The sequence below is a fragment of the Mytilus galloprovincialis genome, chromosome 3, assembly GCF_965363235.1.
Source record: "Mytilus galloprovincialis chromosome 3, xbMytGall1.hap1.1, whole genome shotgun sequence".
Taxonomy (NCBI): Eukaryota; Metazoa; Mollusca; class Bivalvia; order Mytilida; family Mytilidae; genus Mytilus; species Mytilus galloprovincialis.
This window is the reverse complement of record NC_134840.1, coordinates 67,521,691-67,545,159: the sequence shown is the minus strand read 5'-3', so window position 1 is coordinate 67,545,159 and position 23,469 is coordinate 67,521,691. Positions and strand designations below refer to the sequence as shown.

The 23,469-nt window shown below is 30.6% G+C and overlaps 1 protein-coding gene across 1 annotated transcript; it reads left to right on the top strand.

The window, feature by feature from the left end:
- The first annotated feature begins 1,058 nt into the window (after positions 1-1,058).
- Positions 1,059-21,911, top strand: LOC143068701 (ATP-binding cassette sub-family G member 8-like). The gene is made up of 10 exons (XM_076242956.1): positions 1,059-1,301; positions 7,348-7,583; positions 8,147-8,279; positions 9,086-9,209; positions 9,453-9,598; positions 14,347-14,569; positions 14,892-15,091; positions 15,914-15,990; positions 16,993-17,260; positions 18,733-21,911. Exons 1-10 carry the CDS (start codon positions 1,199-1,201, stop codon positions 18,996-18,998), a joined length of 1,776 nt encoding a protein of 591 aa, XP_076099071.1. The 5' UTR covers positions 1,059-1,198; the 3' UTR covers positions 18,999-21,911.
- Positions 21,912-23,469: the final 1,558 nt, after the last annotated feature.

Here is a 23,469-nt window from a genome sequence, read left to right as displayed (position 1 = left end):
AACTTACTTCTATTTTGGCATCAGTTCTGTTTTCTGGGGCATAACACAGCATTTTCTTAGAATGTTTTTTAAGTGAACACTCAACCCGAGATGGCAAAACAGATAAAATAAACTCATGTAGGCGTTAATCGCTTTTCGCATTGATAATTAACTAAAGCTCTTCCGTCCTGTATTATCAATTAAAAATTCTTGATTTATTTAATTTCATCTAAGTACACCCTTAAAGTAATACATTGTAACAGAGGAGCGGTTACATGGCTTACAATAACATTAACGGTACCAATTTTCCTGCACCAGATGCACATTTAGACAAAAAATACATGTTGCAACCAATACGATACGTAAGTTTTTTCATAATATAAAATAATTGGTGTGTGTCCAAAAGGTTATAAATATATAGACTAATAATAGATTCCGCCATTTGTTATCGTATTTTCAATTTTTTTCATTGAAAGATGGCAGAACAGTGTCATGTAAACATTTCAGTTGTATCTTGTCAATTTATTTTATTTCTTTAAAAATAAAAAATTAATCAGAAACAAACATCTAATTATAAAAATCATTATGAGTAAAGTGGAAAAAGAAGGAACATACCCAATTCTTATGACATTTTTATGATTTTTTTTCATAATCTAAAATAATTGGTGTGTGTCCAAAAGGTTATAAATATATAGACTAATAATAGATTCCGCCATTTGTTATCGTATTTTCAAATTTTTTCATTGAAAGATGGCAGAACAGTGTCATGTAAACATTTCAGTTGTATCTTGTCAATTTATTTTATTTCTTTAAAAAAAAAATCAGAAACAAACATCTAATTATAAAAATCATTATGAGTAAAGTGGAAAAAGAAGGAACATACCCAATTCTTATGACAATGTTTTATTTGGGTTAGTTTTATATATCAGACAACTTTATCAATTAATCTTTGTCTATACTGATAAATGTCTAGGGTCATTATGTATACGTATATTTATATCCTGTTTTAGTAATGGAGTCTACTACACAATAAGAAACAATGTCGTCACCAACAGAAGTCATTTCCAACGTCGAGGAGCCTCAAGAAAAGGCGCCAACTCAGACTGCTGATACCTTGGAAACAAACAGACGTCTACAGATAGACCTTAGCGTCGATAAACTATGCTACACAGTGAATCCAAAGAATTTAAACTTTTTCCAGAAATTGTCTACTTTACAGATGCCATGGGAAGTAACGGAATGTTCCGGACCACAAAAAGTCTTAGACAACGTAACATTCACAGCCAAATCTGGACAACTGCTGGCCATTATGGGAAGTTCAGGTAATTTTTGAATTACTATATCAATTATATATAAATACATGCATGTAAACATAACACTTAAACAAGGATTTAAGTGTTGATATCTTTCTATAGAATCTTTTTTTTAATTTATAACACTTTCCTTTAGTAGAATTTTATAGAAATATTCATAATCAAATTGGGTTATCGTGACAAATATTCTTTAAAGCTTTATTTTGTACTTGGTATTTACACCTGTGGTTCTTCTTTCATCAATATTGCTGGTATATTCATTTAACCTATATTTATCAATTTAGAAATATTTTTAAAGAGATGTGGGTGGTATTATTGCCATTAGGATAGCTATCCACAAGAAAAGAAATGACATAGATTTGAGCAAATACAGATTAACGTAAGGCATTCAACAATAAGCAAAATCGACTGCATAGTCAATTATACAGGGCTCTGGCGTGACAAAGTATGAAACAAATAAAAGAGAAAACACTCAGCTATGCATGCTGTCACCATTGTCACTGTAAGTATAAAAACCCTTATTAGGTCCATACAGGGAACTGAAACACATATTTTAAATTTATTTCTCTACATACTGTCTTTTATTGATAAAAAAATAAAATAGATGAGACAACTGCTATCATTATCTCAAAACAACACTGTAAAGTACTGCTCGAATAATCAAAGTTTATACAAATTACTTTGATGATATCCTAGAATAAATGATATCCAAAAATAAAATAGTTTGCTTGGTCCGTTTCTGTGTGTGTTAGTTACATAGTAGTGTTGTGTCGTTGTTCTCCTCTTATATTTATGCGTTTCCCTCAGTTTCAGTTTGTTACCCCGATTTTGTTTTTCGTCCATGGATTTATGAGTTTGAACAGCGGTATACTACTGTTGTCTTTATTTATTCACGAAGAATCATTTATCCAAGTTTCGGTTAGATCGCAATAGAAAGTTTGTTTATATAGTATTAGTAAAATCACAAAAAAACCTAACTACGAGGAAAATTAAACAGGAAAGTCCCTAATCAATTGGCATAATCAAAAGCTCAATCGCTTCAAACGATGGATACCAAATGTCATATTCCTGACTTGGCACAGACATTTTCTTATGCAGGGTGAATGTAACCTGGTTTTATAGCTAGCCAAACCACTCACTTGTATGACAGTAGCATAAAATTCCATTAGAATGAATCTTAATGTTGACGACGACGATGAATAAATGTAAGAATACCAAAAATACACAAAATTGAGATAGAATATCAAAAACCTAATTTTATATAATGGAAAACAATAGTGAAAAATTAACATACGACAAGTACTGAACCATGCCACACACAAAAATTGTAAGAGTTGACCCAAACTGTCCCATAACGTGGTGTTGTTGTTCTAGGATATCATCATAGTAATTTGTATAAACTTTGATTATTCGAGCTGTACTTTACAGTGTTGTTTTGAGATAATGATAGCAGTTGTCTCATCTAATATGAAACGGAAAACAATAGTAAAAAATTTCAAGAAACGAAAAATATTTAACTATGCCACATACTCCTGCAAAGGAACAGCCACACAAAGAATGTGTCAGAGTTGAGCCAAACTTTACCCTAAAGTGTGCATATTGTTTTACTAGGATATCATCAAAGCAATTTGCATGAACTTTGCTTCTTCAAAGGGTACTTTACAATGTTGTTTTGAGATAATGATAACAGTTGTTATTATATCTGTGATTTCCTCATCAGTACAGAAGAACTTTACGAACCTTGATATTGTCTAGGACCTTGCTGATTAAAATTGTTATTCAACAATGATATTACTATTCATGACGTTTTATTTGACAATGTGATCGATTTCGTATCGTTCAAATGTACATGCTGACAATAATAGATAATACTATACAATTTAATTCGTTTTATAGATCATCTGCTTAAACTGAGCTATAAACAATTCTACACTTTAGGGAAATAAAATTAGAAAAAAACAATACGCAAAATTTCTGTTTATTAAGTCAATAAGGCAAGAACAAAGCTAAACGTTTGGAAACAAAAGGATGTACAAATATATTAGAAATATTTTCTCTTTAAGTCGATTAAAACAAAACAAAAATGTATCTTTAAACATACAATTCCTTGATTATAAGAACTAAAAGAAGTTTATAGATATCTTGACAATGTATTTTCTTTCCAATCCTTTTTCATTTATTAATTTGTTTTAAGATAAAATCAGTTACACGTCAAATAAATCTCTGACTGCTTTGAGTCGATACCGCTAATTTCGTGGCTCTGTACTTATATTTCCCGTCATTGTGTTATTGTTCTATGATAAGTTTTGTATTCTTGTCTTTCATTTTTGCTAGTGTGCTTTGTCTTTATGTCTTTTGTGTTTCTTTGATACATATGACATGGCTCTGTACTTAAACATCCCTTCATTTTGTTATTGTACTATTGTAAATTTATTTATTCTTGTCTTTCAATTTTGCTAATGTGCTTTGTCATTATGCCTTTTTGTGCTTCTTTGTTAAATAATTGTTTATTTTTATAGTGATTGAGATTATATCACAACGTTGACTGTTGTACCCCTGTTTTTGACATTTGTATCTATTACGTCTGTTTGTTTTGTTCACACATCGTTGTCAATGGAGTTTAATGTAACTGTAATACAAAAGAGTTTAAGCTAGCGACAAAACCAGGTTTAATTCATCATGGTTTACATAGGACAATGCCTGTACCAAGTCAGGAATATGGCAGTTGTTATCCATTCGTTTGATGTATTTGAACTTTTGATTGTTTGCATTTTATTAGGGACTTTCCATTTTGACTTTTCCTCAGAGTTCATTTTTTTTATGATTTTCCTTTTTCTGAATTGTTATTACTCAAGTAAATTTTTATACTTTGGTTCGTTGATAAGTTCGGATAATGTTGTCGTATCATGACTATCAATATCCTGGTCATTGTGTATGGTTTACTTAACTCGTTTGATAGATTATGAAATCTTTATGAAGCCAGCCATTATGTGGAATGCAGTGAAATCCGAAAAAATGCATAAGGTAAATAAACAACACGTCATACGAAGGCATTCTTAAATACCGTTGAAGGAATAATGATAAATTACTAGTCTTTTAAAAGTCCTCAAAATACTATAGAGACAATTGAATAGAGCAACACGAACCCTGCCGAATATTAAAAATTTACTTTAATTTTTCACTGTACTTACAAAATATGGTATTGTTTGTTGTTGCTGGTCTTTGTTTGTATGATTTTTTCTATAGTTAATGCTTGACGTGGTATCTGGGACTATGTGTCATTTTTTTGGAGATGCCACTTAAAGCTTGTTAGCAGGAATACATTTGATACCAAAAAATAATAGACACATGATTAATTTACCATATTTGGAATTGCTGAAAGGAAGACGAACTTGTAACAACGTAAAACTTTGGATTTTTATGTGTAATAACTCACTTGAGATATTGGACCATTTCCTGCATACTTTATGTAGGCAAATCATTCTTTTGTGAAGTTGACCAGAATATCGATAAACATTAATAATGCTTTCTTTTCATCATTTAGCTCATTATATATGTTAGAACATAGAAGGAAAAGAAATGCAATATCCGTTTGTTATTGGCTTAGTATTATGAAAAAGTGTAAAAAAAAAATAATTTGATATGAAATCAAGTTGAACTATATCTATATATTGAACATACTTGTTTAAAAGTTGTCATCCTTATCCAAATCACTAACTCTTTGATTCATGAAAAATCTATGTATTTAGTGTTTTAGCATAAATAACAACATTAAGTAATATTAATAATATTTCACATGTAAACTATTCGTTTGTATTAATTACTACATCATTCAGATATTAAACCGTAAACCTCCCACCTTATTACATCCTTTCTATAAATGTCAAGGAACCATGAAAAGCTAAGATTTCAAGTTTCCTATTGTCAACGTTTCATTTGAGCATTTTATCTCTCCCAGACCCAATACCATATTTTGATTTACCGAAAAGAACGAAAAGAAATTCAATTTTTAAGACCATCCATGAGAGTTTAATTTTTTTCCGATCAGTGTGTCTACTAACACAATATTTTTTGTTTTCATTACTTTAGACGCAATTCAAGTTGGAGGTTTAGCTAGCTATAAACCAGATTTAACTCACAATTTTCATCGCAAAATGTCTGTACAAAGTCGGGAATATGACAGTTGTTTTTCATTTGTTCTATTTGTTGATTTAATCTGACATTTGATTTTGTCAGTTTTATGGATTTCCCTATATTTGAATTTACCATGTAGTTCAGTATTATAGATAATACTTATTTTTTTTTGTAATAACATTCAAAGAGTGACATTTCATTTACAAATGATATGTTTGAACTTATGTCTTATTGGTATACAGGGGAAACATATTCAGGGAATATAGAGCCATATTATAGAATTTCTAATGTATATCATATACACAGTTTATTAATACAATGAACTGCTTCTGTAAGACAAAAAAAAAATGTTCCCCTGTGTAATGTTACCACCATGTAGATATCATATTAAACATATGCTACAATATTCTGGGAAAATATTGGCATAATTTTAGAACCTCGTACATTTATTATATCCATAATCAAATGATACTGTTAGACAGAAAAGTGTTCCCCTTATGTAATCTCCAAACCATAAAGAGAGAAGTTACGCAATCTACATGAAGAATACCTCCAGTGAACACTCCATAAAGCAAATAACTTGTATATGTCACAATTGACGTAGTTCGTCTGGAAATTTGTAATAAATAAAAGTTATACTTGGATGCATATATATATAGATTTGTAAAAAGCAAAAGTAAGTTTCCATATATAGCCTGTCCTGGACATGGCATTACTCTAAACAGTAGGACTAAAAAAATCTATTCTTCAGAGAAAATGTATTTGCGTCACTGGATTCCATTAACTAATTATTGGCCTTGGTAACGTATAGAATCATAATTAAACCAGAGTACCTACTTGTCTACAAAAATGCACTTTTGCTAATATAAGATATAATTGTAACTGTTTCATAGAAAATTAAAAAGTTGTGCTTTCTCTGATGTATCGTTACATGCATCACTAATTTGCGAATTCAAAAACAAAAATAATAAAAATTCTGAGCATCAATAAAATATTCAAAAATGAAAATCCCTTAATAATTGACCAATTCAAAAGCTCGAACCCATCAAACGAATGGAAAATAACTGTTATATTTCTTACTTGGTACAAACATTTGCTCATGTAAAAATTATGTATTAAAGCTTGTTTTATAGCTATCTAAATATACCACTTGTATGACAATCGCATAGAATTGTTATATATTGAAAATGATATGTGAGTAAATTAAACAAATTCACTTCAATTATATATTTTGTTTTTCATATAACCTTTACAAAGTTATAGAAATAAGCTATGTGTTACTTTCCCAGAAATGCAAATCAACAAATCTTTTAGAGTTCACACGTGTGCACTTCAATTTTTATATCCATCTTTTAAACAGATGAACAGTGATTTCAAAATATGAATGTTATATATACAAATATATAAAACATTTCCCTAATATTATGCATTAGACATTAGACGTGTTTTGTGGATTATCATTGCAGGTGATGCTTGCTTAGCAAGAGACGATAACATTATCGGTGTACCCAGTCGCGCTTGTTTTGACATTCATGCGATTTGCTCATTTTTTTTTTATTTTACCATGATTTTAAACTTCTTAATGTATTTTTGATATTCGGACATCGACCGCTACCGTTGCCTGTAATTTAATATGTATTGTGTTGCTCCTTATCGTTTAGTGTGTCTAATATTTGGTTTCATCAAACCACTGTTCAGACAATTAGCCAAAATAAATACACTCAAAAAATAGAACTAAGTCCAATTCATCAGATATTTTTGGTTCGAAGGGAAGACAAAAATAGTAGTTGATTTTTCAATTCATTGACCAATGGTTAATCAAAAGAAATTACCGACCGTGCTAGGGCTTTATAACCAGTCAAAGGTACTACATAAGCACCAATCATCATCAATGTTAAATTTTTCATCAACCTTTTTTCAGGAAGTGGTAAAACAAGTCTGTTAGATGTATTGGCAGGACGTATTACAGTTGGTGAGATACTTGGAGATGTCTATCTGAACGGAGTTCAACAGAACAATTCCATGATAAGATCGTTCTCAGCATACGTTAAACAAGACGATAGACTGTTACCACATTTGACGATAAAGGAAACACTTATGTTTGTTGCAGAACTAAAGCTGCCGACAACTTTTACGAGTAAAAAAATAGAAGATAGGGTAAGGCTATTTTTTATTTGTATAGTCTGACGTCACTGTTTCTAGCGTAGGTTCTTATATCGATCATGTGTTGTAAGTTAGACTTTACAGGAATACTGAGGCAGCGAACAAATTAATCATTCAATCTGAAAAGGAAAAACGCGCTGTACAAGTTTTTTTAAAATTTATTTCTCGTCCTTTCAACATATCTTAGCAATTTATTGAACATACTTTAAATGTTAGTAACGTTGGTTGAAATAGTCTAACGTTTGATTTGTCAGTTTTATAATGGACTCTCCCTTTTTGAACTTACCCTAGGGTTTGGTATTTTATTAATACTTTGTACTACTATCCTTAGTAGTAATTGAAACATTAGCATTGATGTGACCACTTCGTTTATCATGTATATATGTATGAAATAATACTACCTGTTTAGTTTCACCTAGTTGTTTACAGCATCAATCTATAAGTTAAGTAAAGTTACTGGTTGATAACTGTATTTTTGGAAATTATACCACCACTCCTTATTGTGTATGTTAACGTTTTTCTCACACTATGATTTATCAAATATGTATTTTCATTAGGTAGACAGTGTGATAGCTGAACTCGGATTAAGACATGTTTCAAATTCCAAAGTTGGAAATGCAGAGAGCCGTGGTGTGTCTGGTGGTGAGAGACGTCGTGTTAGTATTGGAATACAGTTATTGCTTGATCCAAGTAAGTCTTTTCAATGTAGTAACTATTAATTTGCAAGCTTTTTAATGTTTTATGGCACATTGAACTCTTCTATTAGTTTTTTTACAAACCATAAACAATCTTCTTTTTTAAAAAACCTGATGCCTTATTGTTAAGAGAGGCGAAAGATTCCGAAGGGACAGTTGAACTCATATATATCGAAAAAAAAAACTGACAACGCCATGACTAAAAAAGATAAATACACCGACATATAATAGTACACAAGACAAAGCATAGAAAACTAAAGACTAAGATTAATTGAGATTAAAACGTTCGTATGTCAGGAGTGTTTTTCTGGATTTATATTTAACAGGAACGTTTAAATCTAAACATATGAAAGGCTAGTATTAACACGTAGACGCGTTTGGAATTAAGCTTTCTATAATCCAATAACATCTTGTCTAACATATTCATTTTTAAAATTCAGACGCATTTAACTTCATTCGTTTTAGTTCCTTAATGTTAAGGGTTAAAGAATTAACGGGTAGTAAGGTATAAGTAGGTTTTATTTCAGAGAATCTACCAACTTGCTGTCCTTATCACCGATCTAGTTGATTTTAACATGATCATTATAACGGGTATCAGAATAGGGACAAGAATAACTGGGCCTTCCAGTATATGAATAGGGTTCTACTTTCTCAACCTGCAATATTCTGTATAATTTTTTTTGGCTATCTTTTGTCTTTTCAATTTCATCCAAAGTTCTGCTGGCCATTGGAGTTATGATTTTCAATTGTCGAACGTTATGTTATCATTTATCTATATTAATTATGCTCTCTTGTTTTTAGGCATTATTTTCCTCGATGAACCAACTTCAGGATTGGATGCTTTTACAGCTCACCATCTGGTTGAAACTTTAGCAAAGATGTCAAGAAATAACAGAACAGTCATAATGTCTATACATCAACCAAGGTTAGTATTATAGTGTATCGCATTTTAGAACATCATAGATAATTTACAACTATTGAAGCAAATAGAAAATACCAACGGATACAAGAGTTATGGAACTGTTAAATAGAAAAGAGCAAACAAGACCGTTGTCGGAAGAGAGAACAAAAAAATGCCATAAATAATTTTCTTAAAATACGGGAATTAAAACTTATAATTCTTGACCACATAAAACTTCAGATCTATTCTATTAATTCTCTTTTTCAGGTCTGATATATTTGAGCTGTTTGATCGAGTAATGATTATGACAAAAGGAAATGTGGTTTATAATGGCGAAGCGGCTAAAATGGTTGATTATTTTACAAATCTTGGATATCCTTGTCCTCATTTAACAAACCCTGGTGATTATTACAGTAAGTACTATTCAATAAAAGCAATGCTTTGTTTTCTGTAGATATTTGAGTGTAGTTAATAATAACGAAACCCACAACTATATGATCACTGGCAATGCGTTGTCATGTTGATTGTCGATATACAATCGATATGAACAAAAGAGAATACAAATACATAATATATAAAGCAAGAAGAATTTTAAATGATAAAGAAAAGCCTTGTTTAAGAAACAAACGCATAAACATCAGTCCACAAATACCAATGTTCAACTTATTTCTCATTAAAATTACATGTACTGTTGCGATAATAATAAGGTTGTATCAATGTCTTCACAAAACTGTAAATACTTTTTTGTGATCTTTCATAGATTTTTCTGAACTTTTTAAGATTTTTCTAGATTAAAGATGGACAATGCTATGTATTGACAAAATGTTGGGGAATATATAATTATTAAATCTTTGCTTTTAGTCTTTCTAGTTTTTCTTTACCTTAATGTAACAGCAATCTTAGGTATTTTATCAAGTTACCTTTATGTTATACAAACCAAAGACAACTGATTTACCACAAATTAGATTATGTCCAAACCATTAGTGTCTGTAATAATTCACATGTTCGACTGATTAGATTATACCATCGATTTTTAAGGTTATAACGTGCTAAATTAATGAATACTGCCCCGTATAATAAATAGTGATCGCCCTGAAGACGTTCTGAGATATATTCATTAATACTTTATAAGATATATTGGTATTGACATTATGGCTATAATGAAACAACCATCCAGAGTTTAAGTCTGTAAATTATTAATGAATCTTTACTACCTAAATTACATGTTCTTAAATTGCTGCAGATATCTGTAATAATTACATATCAATAGGTTAGTAACTTTTGCTTTAGAAACAATAGCTTTTTATCTAAAATTAAGGCAGAAGCTTCCCGAAACCAACAAAAACTGACCGCCACGATATAGCTTATTGTGTTGAAAGTGGCGTTCAACACCCCAAAACAATCAGTCTAATACAAAGATCATAACTACAACTGAATTTGATTTCAGTAGCAGTCCAGCTTAGAATCATGCAATGGGCGAAACATTCTCAATTTTATAGAAGAAATAATATAAATGGCACTGTGTATCACTAGTTCATCAATTTGGATTATTCTTAGCAAGACTGCTACTAAAAATAAAACTGATTTATAAAAGTTATCATTCCCAATTGAGGTTTTTTTTTTTGCAGTTTTATAATGAAATTTTAATTCCGTAGTGAAATATAATTAATCAAGGTCAGTTTCATAGAGTGAAACATTCCGTAGTTGGTACATTCGATGAACACTTTTTGATTAACCTGAGTAATCAGTAATGTGTTCGAAAATATCTAAACAATAGTAACTTTGGACAAAAAATATACATCACACTTCTGTATGTTCTAAGAGAAATAGGTATCATTTCTTTAAAAAAAATATAGTGGATGATGGTATCCTACAAATTTGTCTAATTAAGACAACATTAGTGTACCGATGTTCTGTGTCGATTCTTTTGTGCATCAAGTTTCGCTTCGATTCAAGTTTGGCGATTTCCACAGGTTTCATTCGTATAACAAATTAAATACTGTTGTGCACATTATACAAACTTATTGTCCGTTCCAATCTACATTTCAGTGTTTTCACTCCAGTAGTCATCACTTATATGAAGAAATATAATTGATACATCGATTTTTTTCTAAATTTGAAAATTAACTGTTTGAATTTTCCATAACATTTTGATTTTTAACCACCAGGTGGAGATTCCCTTCGCCTTATTTGTCACAAATTTCGGTTTTTAATGCTCTTCAGTTTATTATTGAGTTAGCCTTTTAGCTGTTTTGATTTGAGCATCACTGATAAGTCTTGTGAAAACGAAACGAGCGTTTAACGTAGAAAATAATAAGACTTTATTATAGATGAATGTTTTTAATTAACCATTTGAGTCAATATTACCTTATTACTGTCCTTGGATCAAATAATTTTAATCAAATAAAGTGTTGTTAAAACAATATTAAAATTCACAACACTTCGTCTATATTTCTGTTATGTTCTGTTTATTACTGCAGTTAAGAATATGAGAAATATATATTACAGTTTTAGTGGCATTTGTTTTGATTTAACGTGGAATGTTTCTAGTGTAGATCTTGTATTCATATCGTGACATTTATTTTTTGCATTTTATTCAGCTATCCATTTGTTATCGAAAGACAAATGATCAATTCCTATGCAAATCGATTTAATAAACTAATTTGACTATTATTGTTGGTACATGTTAAATTCACCACTTATTCCATCTTTCATTTATTTCCATTTCTAGTATTTTGTTTATTAACATGCTGTATAGGGATTGAGTTGTTCTATAATTGATATAACTACCTCCCTGAATTATGTATAACTAGGTACAAAACTAATTGATTATAAAATTAAGCATTTTGTTATCCTGCTGCCCCGAAAAAAAAACAGGAGTGTAAATTAATAATATTCGTCCGTCAATCATGTTGTCTGTATGTCCGCAATAAATGGTTTCTTATGATGACGCGAGTTTCTTTGGCTTGTTTCGAATAAACGTTGATAACGATCAAAGACATAGCGAAGGGTGTCAATAAGTTAAAGGTCAAGGTCAAAGTTGCATATCTTTGTTAGTTTCGGGATGGTATCCTACTACGAATTATAACACATTTACACAGGTGAAAAGTTAGCAATAAGGGTACATTAGTATTTGTACATGTAAGCACACTACTGAATGTTGGAACAATAAAAAAAGGAAATAATCTTAGCTACTTAGTAACATGTATAACGGAAATCAGTGCCATCTTTTTACTTGTTTTGACTGTTTCTCTTTTTGTATTCACTGCATTTATATTTGTTGGTGGTTAATATGGAGGAATTTGATTAAGTTACCACTATTTGGTATCCCTTAGAGTCATTTTTTATACCGTGATAACATTAAAACAATTTTTAAGAAATAATGCGAGTTGCAAGATAATTTGTGTCCTTTAATTTATTCCAGAATGAAACAAAGAAATACTTAAATTAATGAGTCATGAGTTCCTCCTCAAATGTTTAATTCATTTAAGCTCTTGTGAAACTCATAAATTTTAAATTTACGTGATGTATGAATGTTTTAACAGGAACAACGTGTCCCGTATTCTATAGTTCGATCTAAAGGTGAAAAAAAGGATTAAATAATATTACCAAAGCTTAAATGCCATACTATATAGTGTTTCTCATTTACTCAATTAGACATTTCTCGTCTCATGACACGATATCATAATCTTATACCCTGAAACAACTGCACTAGTTTCGTGCAAATGAATTAATATGTTAAATGTAGCATACTTATACAAATGGCAAAAGTGATATATATTGTTAGTATGTGTTATGTTTGAGACTTAAACGAGTTAAATGTTATGATATGGTATCTTGATAATGTGTTGTTTCCTCTCCGTTGAATAGTCAACTTATATGTTTTTTTTCTTAATTAGAGTTCGTCCCTCCCGCACGTTGACTTTCAATACTGTGTTGTGTCTACATTTGCTTGTTATCGTTTGGATTTTCACTAGCAAAACATGTAGTTTTAAGGTGGTATGGGTGTCTTCCTCCATCTTGGATTGTAAAAAACAGAGAATCAAAGGTTCAGATTTTCCATCAAGTTAGCAAAATTTGATGCAGGAATGCAGATGTTTAATGTACATTTTCACTTAAAAGTACCAATTTATAAGAATATAACTTCTAAATATTGATATTTTTGCAAATGTTAATTATTTTTGGTTGTTTTTATCTTTTTTAAAAATTGGCATTTTAAGGGGAGGTAACTCTAAAAAAGTGAATTTTCTGAAGGATTCTGTATGGAATTTTCCTATTTTGTATTTTAGCCGGAAAAAACATACGGTGACCCTATCTTTTCTTTTGATATTCTCAAAGCAGTGCCTGAAAGCTATCTTTTCCTGAAGTATTTAACAATTCTATCATTTTGTTTAGTCTATAATCACAAAATTGTGTTTTTTCCTGTATATTCCATACAAAATGTGTCACTTTGTCCCGTCCTGTAGCTTGAGAAAATTCGCGCGGTGACCTATCATTTTTATTATATTTTTCAACATGTATCAATAGATACAACGTTTTGGCAAAGTATGAACAAATTCTATCATTTTTATTTTAGACTCCCATACCACCTTAAGTTTTAATGGCAATGCATCCTCTTGAACCAATTACCTTACGTCAATGAAACTTCCATAGACAGGTTCTTGAAAAAAGTCATTCCTCATCTTCCTTCGATCCGAATAATGACATATTCGAGCGTTTGGTTTTGTCAGGGATTATGGACTTCCCTCTTTCTTAAATTTACTCTGGCGATCTATATTTTTATTTGAGAATTTAAATAGTGAATAAAATTGAGAATGGAAATGGGGAATATGCCAAAGAGACAACAACCCTACCAAAAAGAAGGTAACAGCCGAAGCCTGTCAATGGGTTCTCAACGCAGCGTGAAAACCCGCACTTGGAGGAATTCCTCACCTTAAACATGGCGTGGCAATCGATTGGACGGGTGCGAATTTACGAGTTCTCCTCATATATTTCTGCTTTTCAAAAGTGATGCATACATTGTTGATACCTTTTGTAACAACTTATCCGTTTTCCTTTGTAGTATAGATCACTGAACTCTGAAACATGTTTGTAGTTTAATTAATTTCAGTTCACTCTAACAGTTTCAAAAAAATTGTATACTGTAAATTTTTACTTCCAGTTGATTTGGTTACCTTGGATTCATCATCAGAAGAAACGGAAAAGTCGAGTCGACAAACAATGGAGAATCTGTTACAGAATTATACACAAAAGAGGTCGGTTGTGTCAGAACAAGATATTTCAGTTCACACAGAGGAAGAGGTTCCAATGATGGATATGTTGAACATGATTAATAAGTTCAGTCAATCCCCAGGGTATTTTAGACAGTTTTCCGTCTTGTTCAGGTATGCCCTTTTGTCTTGAAAATGTACTTGTAAACGCTATCATATATTTTTTACCAGTGTTTTACCTTTATAACCAATACTTGGTATTGTAAAAGTAATGTGAAAATCCTATAATCATTGTATGGGGGATATGTTTGATTGCTCCCATCATTTAATTCACTTTTTATAAGATAACTGTTGTATTAATATTTTCCGACTAGCTTTTATACTTCTTTTAGTTTTCAAAGTCAATTCGAGATTTCTTAATTTTGGGTTTACAATAATATTTATATTATGACTTCATATTTCAAATTTTCATTAATCTTTGTTTCTTTTCTGACAGGCGATGTACACGAAATATATTAGAAGATTACCTTAACCTATCAGCACAATTTATCCAGGCGTTTGCCATGTCTTTTGTTGTTGGTTTGGTTTATTATAAGTTGGCATATGGTCAGAGTAATATACGTGATTGGTTTGGTCTGATGTACATCCTAGCGGCATTATATCCTTATATGGTCATACTTGATGTTATAGCCCAATGTAAGTTTAGAACGCCAATTTTATGTGAGGTTGTTTATGCTTTAACTTATTTTATTTCATTTTTTAGACAATTCAAATTTGAGTAAATGAGAATATTTCTTAATTCATACATATGACCACATTCCTGTGTAAAAAAAAATACAAGTTACCGGTAGAAGGGATAATATACATATTACTCCAGTAAATATAACATGATAAATAAAGTATTTTGGACAAAAATGTTACTAAGCAAACAAAAGTTTCAAACTTTCAAATGGTTTTGATATTGATATGATTTCAAGTGATACCTCTTTAATTAACCTGGAGTTAATCTACAACTCACCAAAATGTAAGATTTTGACATGACATTAGAATCAGATGAACGATATCATTTACGATCCGTTATTTAGTTGTTTTACTTTTACTTATAACATGCTTCCTCCTAGAACATATAACGAATAACTAACGGAAGGTTTTATTTAACATGTGTGTGTTGTTTAAGGGATCTCTTGCATGCGCAATCACTTGCTGACGAAATAATGGGTAACTTTTATACTAGATAATATCTGAAACAAATAACAAATAATACTGAACTCCAATGAAAACTTAAAACGGAAGGTCCCTTATCAAATGGAAAAATCAAAAGCTCAATCAAATCAAACGAATGGAAAAGAAATGTCACATTCCTGACTACGTGCAGGCATTTGTTATGTAGAAAATGGGGGATTCAACCAGGTTTTATAGCTGGCTAATCCTCTCACTTGTATGACAATCGCATCAAATTCCATTATATTAACAAAAATTAAAGCAATTCTCAAATAACATATTTGTTTTAATTTCTAGATCACAATGAAAGAAACTATTTGTACTGTGAGCTTGAAGATCATCTGTATGCTATAGGTCCATACTACTTTGCTAAGGTAGGAAATGTTTATATTGAATTTAAATTCAAAGATACTAGGCTTATACTTTAGTACGTCTGAAGCACGTTTTCTTGGTATAATACTTGTCAGTATCGCTCAATACAAACTAGCTAGACGGCAAACTAATTTTGCCGATACGTATACAAGTACAACGATTCCATCAGTACTGATTCCTTTTTAACTTTGATTTGCAAATAGATATAGGAAGATGTGGTGTGAGTGCCAATGAGACAACTCTCCATACAAATAACAATTTAAAAAGTAAACCATTATAGGTTAAAGTACGGCCTTCAACACGGAGCCTTAGCTCACACCGAACAACAAGCTATAAAGGGCCCCAAAATTACTAGTGTAAAACCATTCAAACGGGAAAACCAACGGTCTAATCTATATAAACAAAACGAGAAACGAGAAACACTTATATATTACATAAACAAACGACAACTACTGTGTTTATATTTGTTCAAAAGATGTGGATTCGTTTTAATATGTGAACGATGAAAGGTCTAAGAAATTCTAGAAAGTCATTTTGAAGAATGACCGTTACATTTGGTGCACATTGAAAAATTAACAATGTTTAATCTTCATGAGAAGTTTGTATAAATTAAAACATGGACCTATGGTGTCCCTCTGGTACAGCCGGTTGATCTGGATTCTTAAAATTTGTAGGTACGAACATGACATAGATATGACAATCAATAATCCACCAAATTATAAATGTAAAACCGTTAATATTTGATCACACCAGCATCATTGCAAAACTACAAAATACGTTATACAATGACCCCCCCTCCCCAACAAAAGAGATGTTCTAATAATAAATTGTGTATTTATAATTGGTGACATCTAGCCAAGGTCGAGAACACGGACCTTTTTTAATGTATAATTTTGCACAATACTAATGCAAAAAGATAATCCAGCATGTTTTAAAAATGTCTTCATGGTAATACATTTGCTTTAAACATGATGTTAAGACTTATTATTTTATACTTCTTTCAGATTTTTAGTGAGCTGCCGTTACATACATTCTACGTCATAGTGTACGTTATACCAGCGTATTTCCTAGCTGGACTTACCAACGACGTTTCAGTATTCTTTCAAGTGTTTGGATTATTATACCTGATGATATATTGTAGCAGATCACTTGCTATGCTGTCATCGGCAATATTACCTAACTTTCAACTCTCGTGCTTTTTTGCTCAGACTTTCTTTTCAATGTTTATTATGTCGGCAGGATTTTTCATCAACCTGGATAATATATTTTCAGGTCAGTATATTAGACTTGGAAATAGACTGATAGACTCCGGAATTGTATAATTATCAGAATCATTCTTAATTTATGTCTGCATATATATCCGACTTCAATCCGCGTTTTTAAAGTAGAAAATCTGACAACAGCTATACAAATCAATCAGTCATGAATCATATTCCTGTATAGATTCCTTATTTATCGCACAAAAGCAAAACGTATGTACTCAACATTCTGTATAGATTTTATAGAGAATGCGTGAACTATAAAAACACTTGTATCATTGTAATACATATGTACTCAAATTATATAGACTATTCAGACATACCAGTGCAAACATAAAAATATTGAATAAAGTTTTTTTCGCACGATTTGAAGAGATGTTAGACATAAAATAACTGATACAGACATAATATATTTGGATAAATTTGACAATGAAAATAGAGTAGTGCAAAAACAAAACAATAAAATCCGAAATAAAAGTTAAAACTGAAAACTTATCAAAGGAAAAAAAAAGTTGTATATTTTAAAACAAAACGAAGGGTAAAATTATCTATACAGTATATCGAAAGCCCAAAGGGTTCCTAGTGCAATACCAAACACCGAACCTGATCATAAACGGTTAAGTCATAATGGAAAAAAACGAAAAGGTCACAAACAATTAAGTCAATACGGAATAAACCAAACCAAACAGCGACTTAAAATAACTAAACTTTTAAGTAGAATAATGCTAAAGGAACAGTACATTGCATTGAAAAGTGGACACCAAAATTGAAAAAAAAATCATCAAAAATTAAAAACAGTACAATAAGAGCTTAAATTAAGGAAAAATTACTTTATCGATGAGTTACCTCATTTGTCAAGTAATATGACATAACACGGTAACAAAAAAAAACCTGAGAAAATGGCAAGAACGCAATAGTCGCGGGACTGGGTGCATAAACGATTATAAACAGAAAAACAAAAATAACAAAAGTAGTACACAAAACAGTAGAAACGGAAAATGTGGTCTCACTAATTTAGTAAACACAATAGTTATCAAAGGTACCAGGATTATAATTTAATACGCTAGACGCGCGTTTCGTCTACATAAGACTCATCAGTGAAGCTCAGATCAAAATAGTTGTAAAGCCAAACAAGTATAAAGTTGAAGAGCATTGAGGACCCAAAATTCCAAAAATTTGTGCCAAATACGGCTAAGTTAATCTATTCCTGGGATAAGAAAATCCTTATTTTTTCGAAAAATTCAAAGTTATGTAACAGAAAATTTATAAAAGTAACCACATAATTGATATTCATGTCAACACCTAAGTGCTGACTTCTGGGCACAAAACAGACATGTGTAGCCTGTTATGAGTAGTATCGTAAATCTACTACTCAATATACCACTCAAAACACAACCAATATTCTATTACCTTTTAGTAACACATTTATAAAAAAAATATATGATAGCAAACAGCCTTACTAATGTATAGACATTTCTTTTTCAGGTTTACAATGGGTGTCAAACATTTCTTACTTAAAATGGGGCTTTCAAGGTTTAGTGTATGCTGAAATACCAAAACTAACTTTTGAATGTAGTGTAAACGCTACAGTACCTTGCATAGAAAATGGGGATCAAGCTATTGTACTTTATGCCTTGGATGGAGGCTCTGTTCTGGAATCTGTATTAGCTATCTTAGGATCTATATTTGCATATTTGTTATTATATTTTATATGTTTGAGGTTTATTCCACAAAAGCCACATCAAATGTAACGCCAATCACATCTTTCATAATTAGTATACAACGACAAATTGATTACATATCAATTCTCATATTTATTAGAACGGGTTTATTTCTTATTGACTGAATTATATTGACTACATGATTTGGTCATTACTAATGATTGATATTATATATCGAAAGCAGATTATTTGTATAAGTCTTGATCGAGAACCTTTTCAATCACGCCTTATGCAGATATTCTGTATTTTTCTCTCAATGAGTGCATTTCCGTTCCATCTCGCATCGATTTTGTCATTTTCTTTATGTGGAATTTACTGCTTTTTTATGTTTTAATCTGCTGAAAATCAGTACCATAATGTAGTTAAAACTCATTCAAAACAACATTTGTGAATTCCAGTAACGAAATGTTCATTAATCAAAGTCATTAATATTGTAAGTATACTCTATACTTGAATAGAAAATAAAGTGTTCGCTCCCAAAAGATATTTAATATAATAATAAACATATAGACTTATTAGGAATAACGATTACTCACTGTTAAAGTTTTGTATCATTAAAAGAAAAGTAATCAACATGTAAAGAGGTATTACATGTGGTTCATACCGACAGTTACTATCATGCAAGCAGCAGTGGCATCGAACAAAAGAAAATCAAATTAAAACATGCATCATCTTCTGTGTTTGCAGTTCATTTTGTCAAGATTAAGCCTGGAAATTTTTGACGTTAATTAAAAAATATGAAATGATAACTTGGTTCTTCCAAAAAAAAAATGAAAACAATACGTTATAAATTTTATGCGTCCGAAGCTTTCTTCTTGATTTCCCTAAGTCTATACTTCAATGTGTGCAAACATGTCATATTCAAGAAATCGTTGAATTCCATTGTTTGGAATAGCATTATCAATTGGCAAACATTCTTTTAGGAACAGTTTGGTCGAGTTCATTGCTTGAAGCCTGTTAAAATCAGATGGTAACATCCACTCAGTGGTTACTGTTCTAATTTTGTCTTGATTTATATTGATATTTGTAATGAATTCTCTGCTGGTAAATGTTATATGTATTACAAAACTTTGGTTGTAAAACTGCTTTAATATAGAAAAAAAGAGGTGATATATGGCAATGGGACACAAATCCAAAAGTATCTAAATGAGGCTGATTGAAATTTATTGTTACTTTTATTTATTAACTTCCTTATACGTTTCTCTATCTTGGAAAGTTTCATTTTGGGCCCTGCGTGTTCAGTGCAGGCTGCAAAATCATTATAAAGTCGTAAAATTTTATGTCAGTTCCTGCACATGTACACCAAGATTCAAAGATCGAAGGATTTTTTATAAATGTGTCACAACCTTTATCGTTATGTAATTTCCTGTTTTGCAAATTGAGACTTTCTATCAACAATAAATGTACCCTTTTTTTGATATACTTAATGATGGTATGTGTACAAGATAATAACAAATTTCAAAGGGCTTTCATTCATCTTTTCGTTTTTGGAAAGATTAAAAATTATGTCAATGACGTTTCAAGTTTTTGAAATCGATGACATTGTTGTTATTGTTTTCATGAATCTGTCAGGGTAACAGTCGAATCGTGGCCAGTGTATTTGCACATGTAGGCTACGTCATTTATTAAATATTTGTACAGTTTGTCAATAATTATTTGAGCTAATCTTAACGAAGAATCAATGTTAATGACGTTTCAATATTTTGAAATCGAGGACATTGTTTAACAAAGATATACATGTTCAATATCAGTAGCGGGAAACAAAATAAGAATACACGTCTTATTAATTTTTTTCATTAACTGTTGTTAATCATTATTGTTTAAATATAAATAATAAATATTTTCTGATTTCTGTATTAAATAAAACTTTTGCTTTTGCCTAATGAAATTGTGTTATTTAAATTTAAAGTAGAAACAAACAACGACAATTTGAGTGCTACTGATTTAGTTTATTAAAAAAAAATTCATTTTAGGTCTTTTGGTTAAAAAAAACATGTTATCGAGCAAAAGATATATTTCAGTACTAAACGGAGGATGATGGCTATTTTTATTGCGGAAGTTTTGCACTAATTGATTATATAACAAGACCTTGTTTACTTTAATGTTTTACTGAATCACAGAAACGGGGGATACTTTAAGTGTTAGTATTACAATCAAAGTATTATTTGTATATTCGGCCTTCATGTGTCAATGGATTGGTATGATTTATTTTTTCATTTTTGGAAAGCATTTTTATTGACCACTACATGACTGAAAAGAAAAAAAATAGGTCTTAAGATGATATCGAAATAAATTCTTAACAAAGGTCGTCACAATGAGCTTTGGTACTGATTTCTATGTCATTTTATATATTTTAGTTGTTAAAATGTTGATGAAATTTGGAATCTGCAATTTTAGAAGTTTAAGAATATTCTATTACAAAAAAAGCTTCTTTCACGATGCTAGAATAAGAAACTAATTACACTAGTAAAACAAATATAGAAATAACATGCGACAAGTTAAAAATCTTAGAGACCAGATCTTAAAGCACAGAAATCTAAACATGGAGCGATATGAAACCCATGACAAGGCAGTTTACAGAGTTTATCTGGCTAAATATAGGAGCGTTATAGTTTTGATTATGTCGTTAATACATCATAATGACAAAATATTTATTTTTAATTTGTAGTGATCCAATTTGTGTATTGCTATAGAAAGCATTAACTATATACCTAGAATAAATTTTACTATAAAGCGTATATTTTGGACCTTCTACATCAGTTCTAACTTACTTACATATTCCCCGACTAGTGCTTGTAATACTGTTTGCTGATTCTCCAACCTTTTCTATTGTTGATCATTATGTTGTTGTTGATTTATTTGTTGTCTCGTTATGAAAAAAGAATTAAAATATTGTTACAATGAAGTTGTAGAACTTTTATTATTAAAATGTTATTTATTGTTTGGTGTTTTCTTACTTGTATGTGAAATTGGAGAGAATAAAATTGAGAATGAAAATGGGAAATATGTCAAAGAGACAACAACCCTACCAAAGAGCAGTCGAAGGCCACCAATGGGTCTTCAATTATTTCCAGTTAGTCAAGCAAAAATAACCTCTTTAGCAGAAAAGACTAAGTGATGTTTTAAGCTTATTATATTGCACACGAGAAAAAAGATATATATTTCCGTTTTGTAAGTGTTGTATTTTACACACGATAATATATATAGAAATATATATCCTGTTTAAAAACACTATTTCATGTGATATAAGATGCGTAAGTTGTACATTTATTAATAAGTAAAAAAATGAATTTTAAGCTGGAAAATTTTATTTTTGAAACGATATTCCTAAAATCTTTCAGAACTTTGTAATATAACTAATTTTAAGCTGTCTACATATAATCCTTGTAGGCGAACTGAATGGTTTATATACATGTTTGTTATGCTATGTTTCCTGCATTTGAGATTAAGTAAATATACCAAAGGAACGTTAAACAGATATACATGTGCGACAAAAGTATTAAAGTGGTATTTTTCAACAGACTCGAACGATGCATAGGGATTTGCCTAATCAATATTATTTGTCAAATTTTTACTTATTAACACGTGGTTAAATTCTTATCATTAAAAATAAATTCGTTAACATTACATATAAAATTCAATTACAATTTTAACAAACCTAGATACAGGTATTAAAAAAAACGTTATGTTGTATAAATTATTTTCAATACAATCAAAGGTTTTGGAATCATGTTATTGACTGACCCTCTGGTATCTTTCGTCCCTCTTTTATGTTCAACTGAAAAATTGTCTGTACAGTGTCAGTATTATTTGATGTTGTGTTGCAAAACCCAGGAGAGAAAAAACGCTCCATCACTACGAATTGATCTCCGAGGATTTCAGCTATCAATGAACTTATTGGTCGTGACAGCGGACGTTAATTTTTTATTAGCAGACCATTTTATCTTCTGAAATCTATATAGTATCGCAAAAGGTATTTATGTATTTTCGTCAAATGAATTTATTTTAAAAAATGTCAGGTTGAATATTTATTGTTTATTTCCAACTTGTAATCTTAATATATTGTAATCCCCATTTTTTGATAAAGAGAACACTTTTGTACAGTACTGTAAACGCCTACCTCTCATTTACTCGAATTAAAATTTGCGCAGAATAAATATTACAGTATGGCTATATCACAATTGACGCTGCTTCACGTGGCCATGTGAAAGTAAAATCGTGTTTTATAGTACGAACCCAAATGGCAAGTTTGTCCTTTATCTGATCACTTGGTACTGTCTCTTAATTGTCCGTCGTTAATCAACATTCTTCATCTTTAATTTCCTCTCCCCTTATAAAAATTGTCGAACCAACTTTAACTACAACCGTCATTGAAGTGTTTGGTAAACAGTTCCTGGTCCAGTGATTCTTGTCTTGGTACTCCTGTCAACATTCGATGATGATGCATTATGTCAACAAAAGTTCCATAACGGCATTAAAAGGTAATCGGCTTGTCATTGGT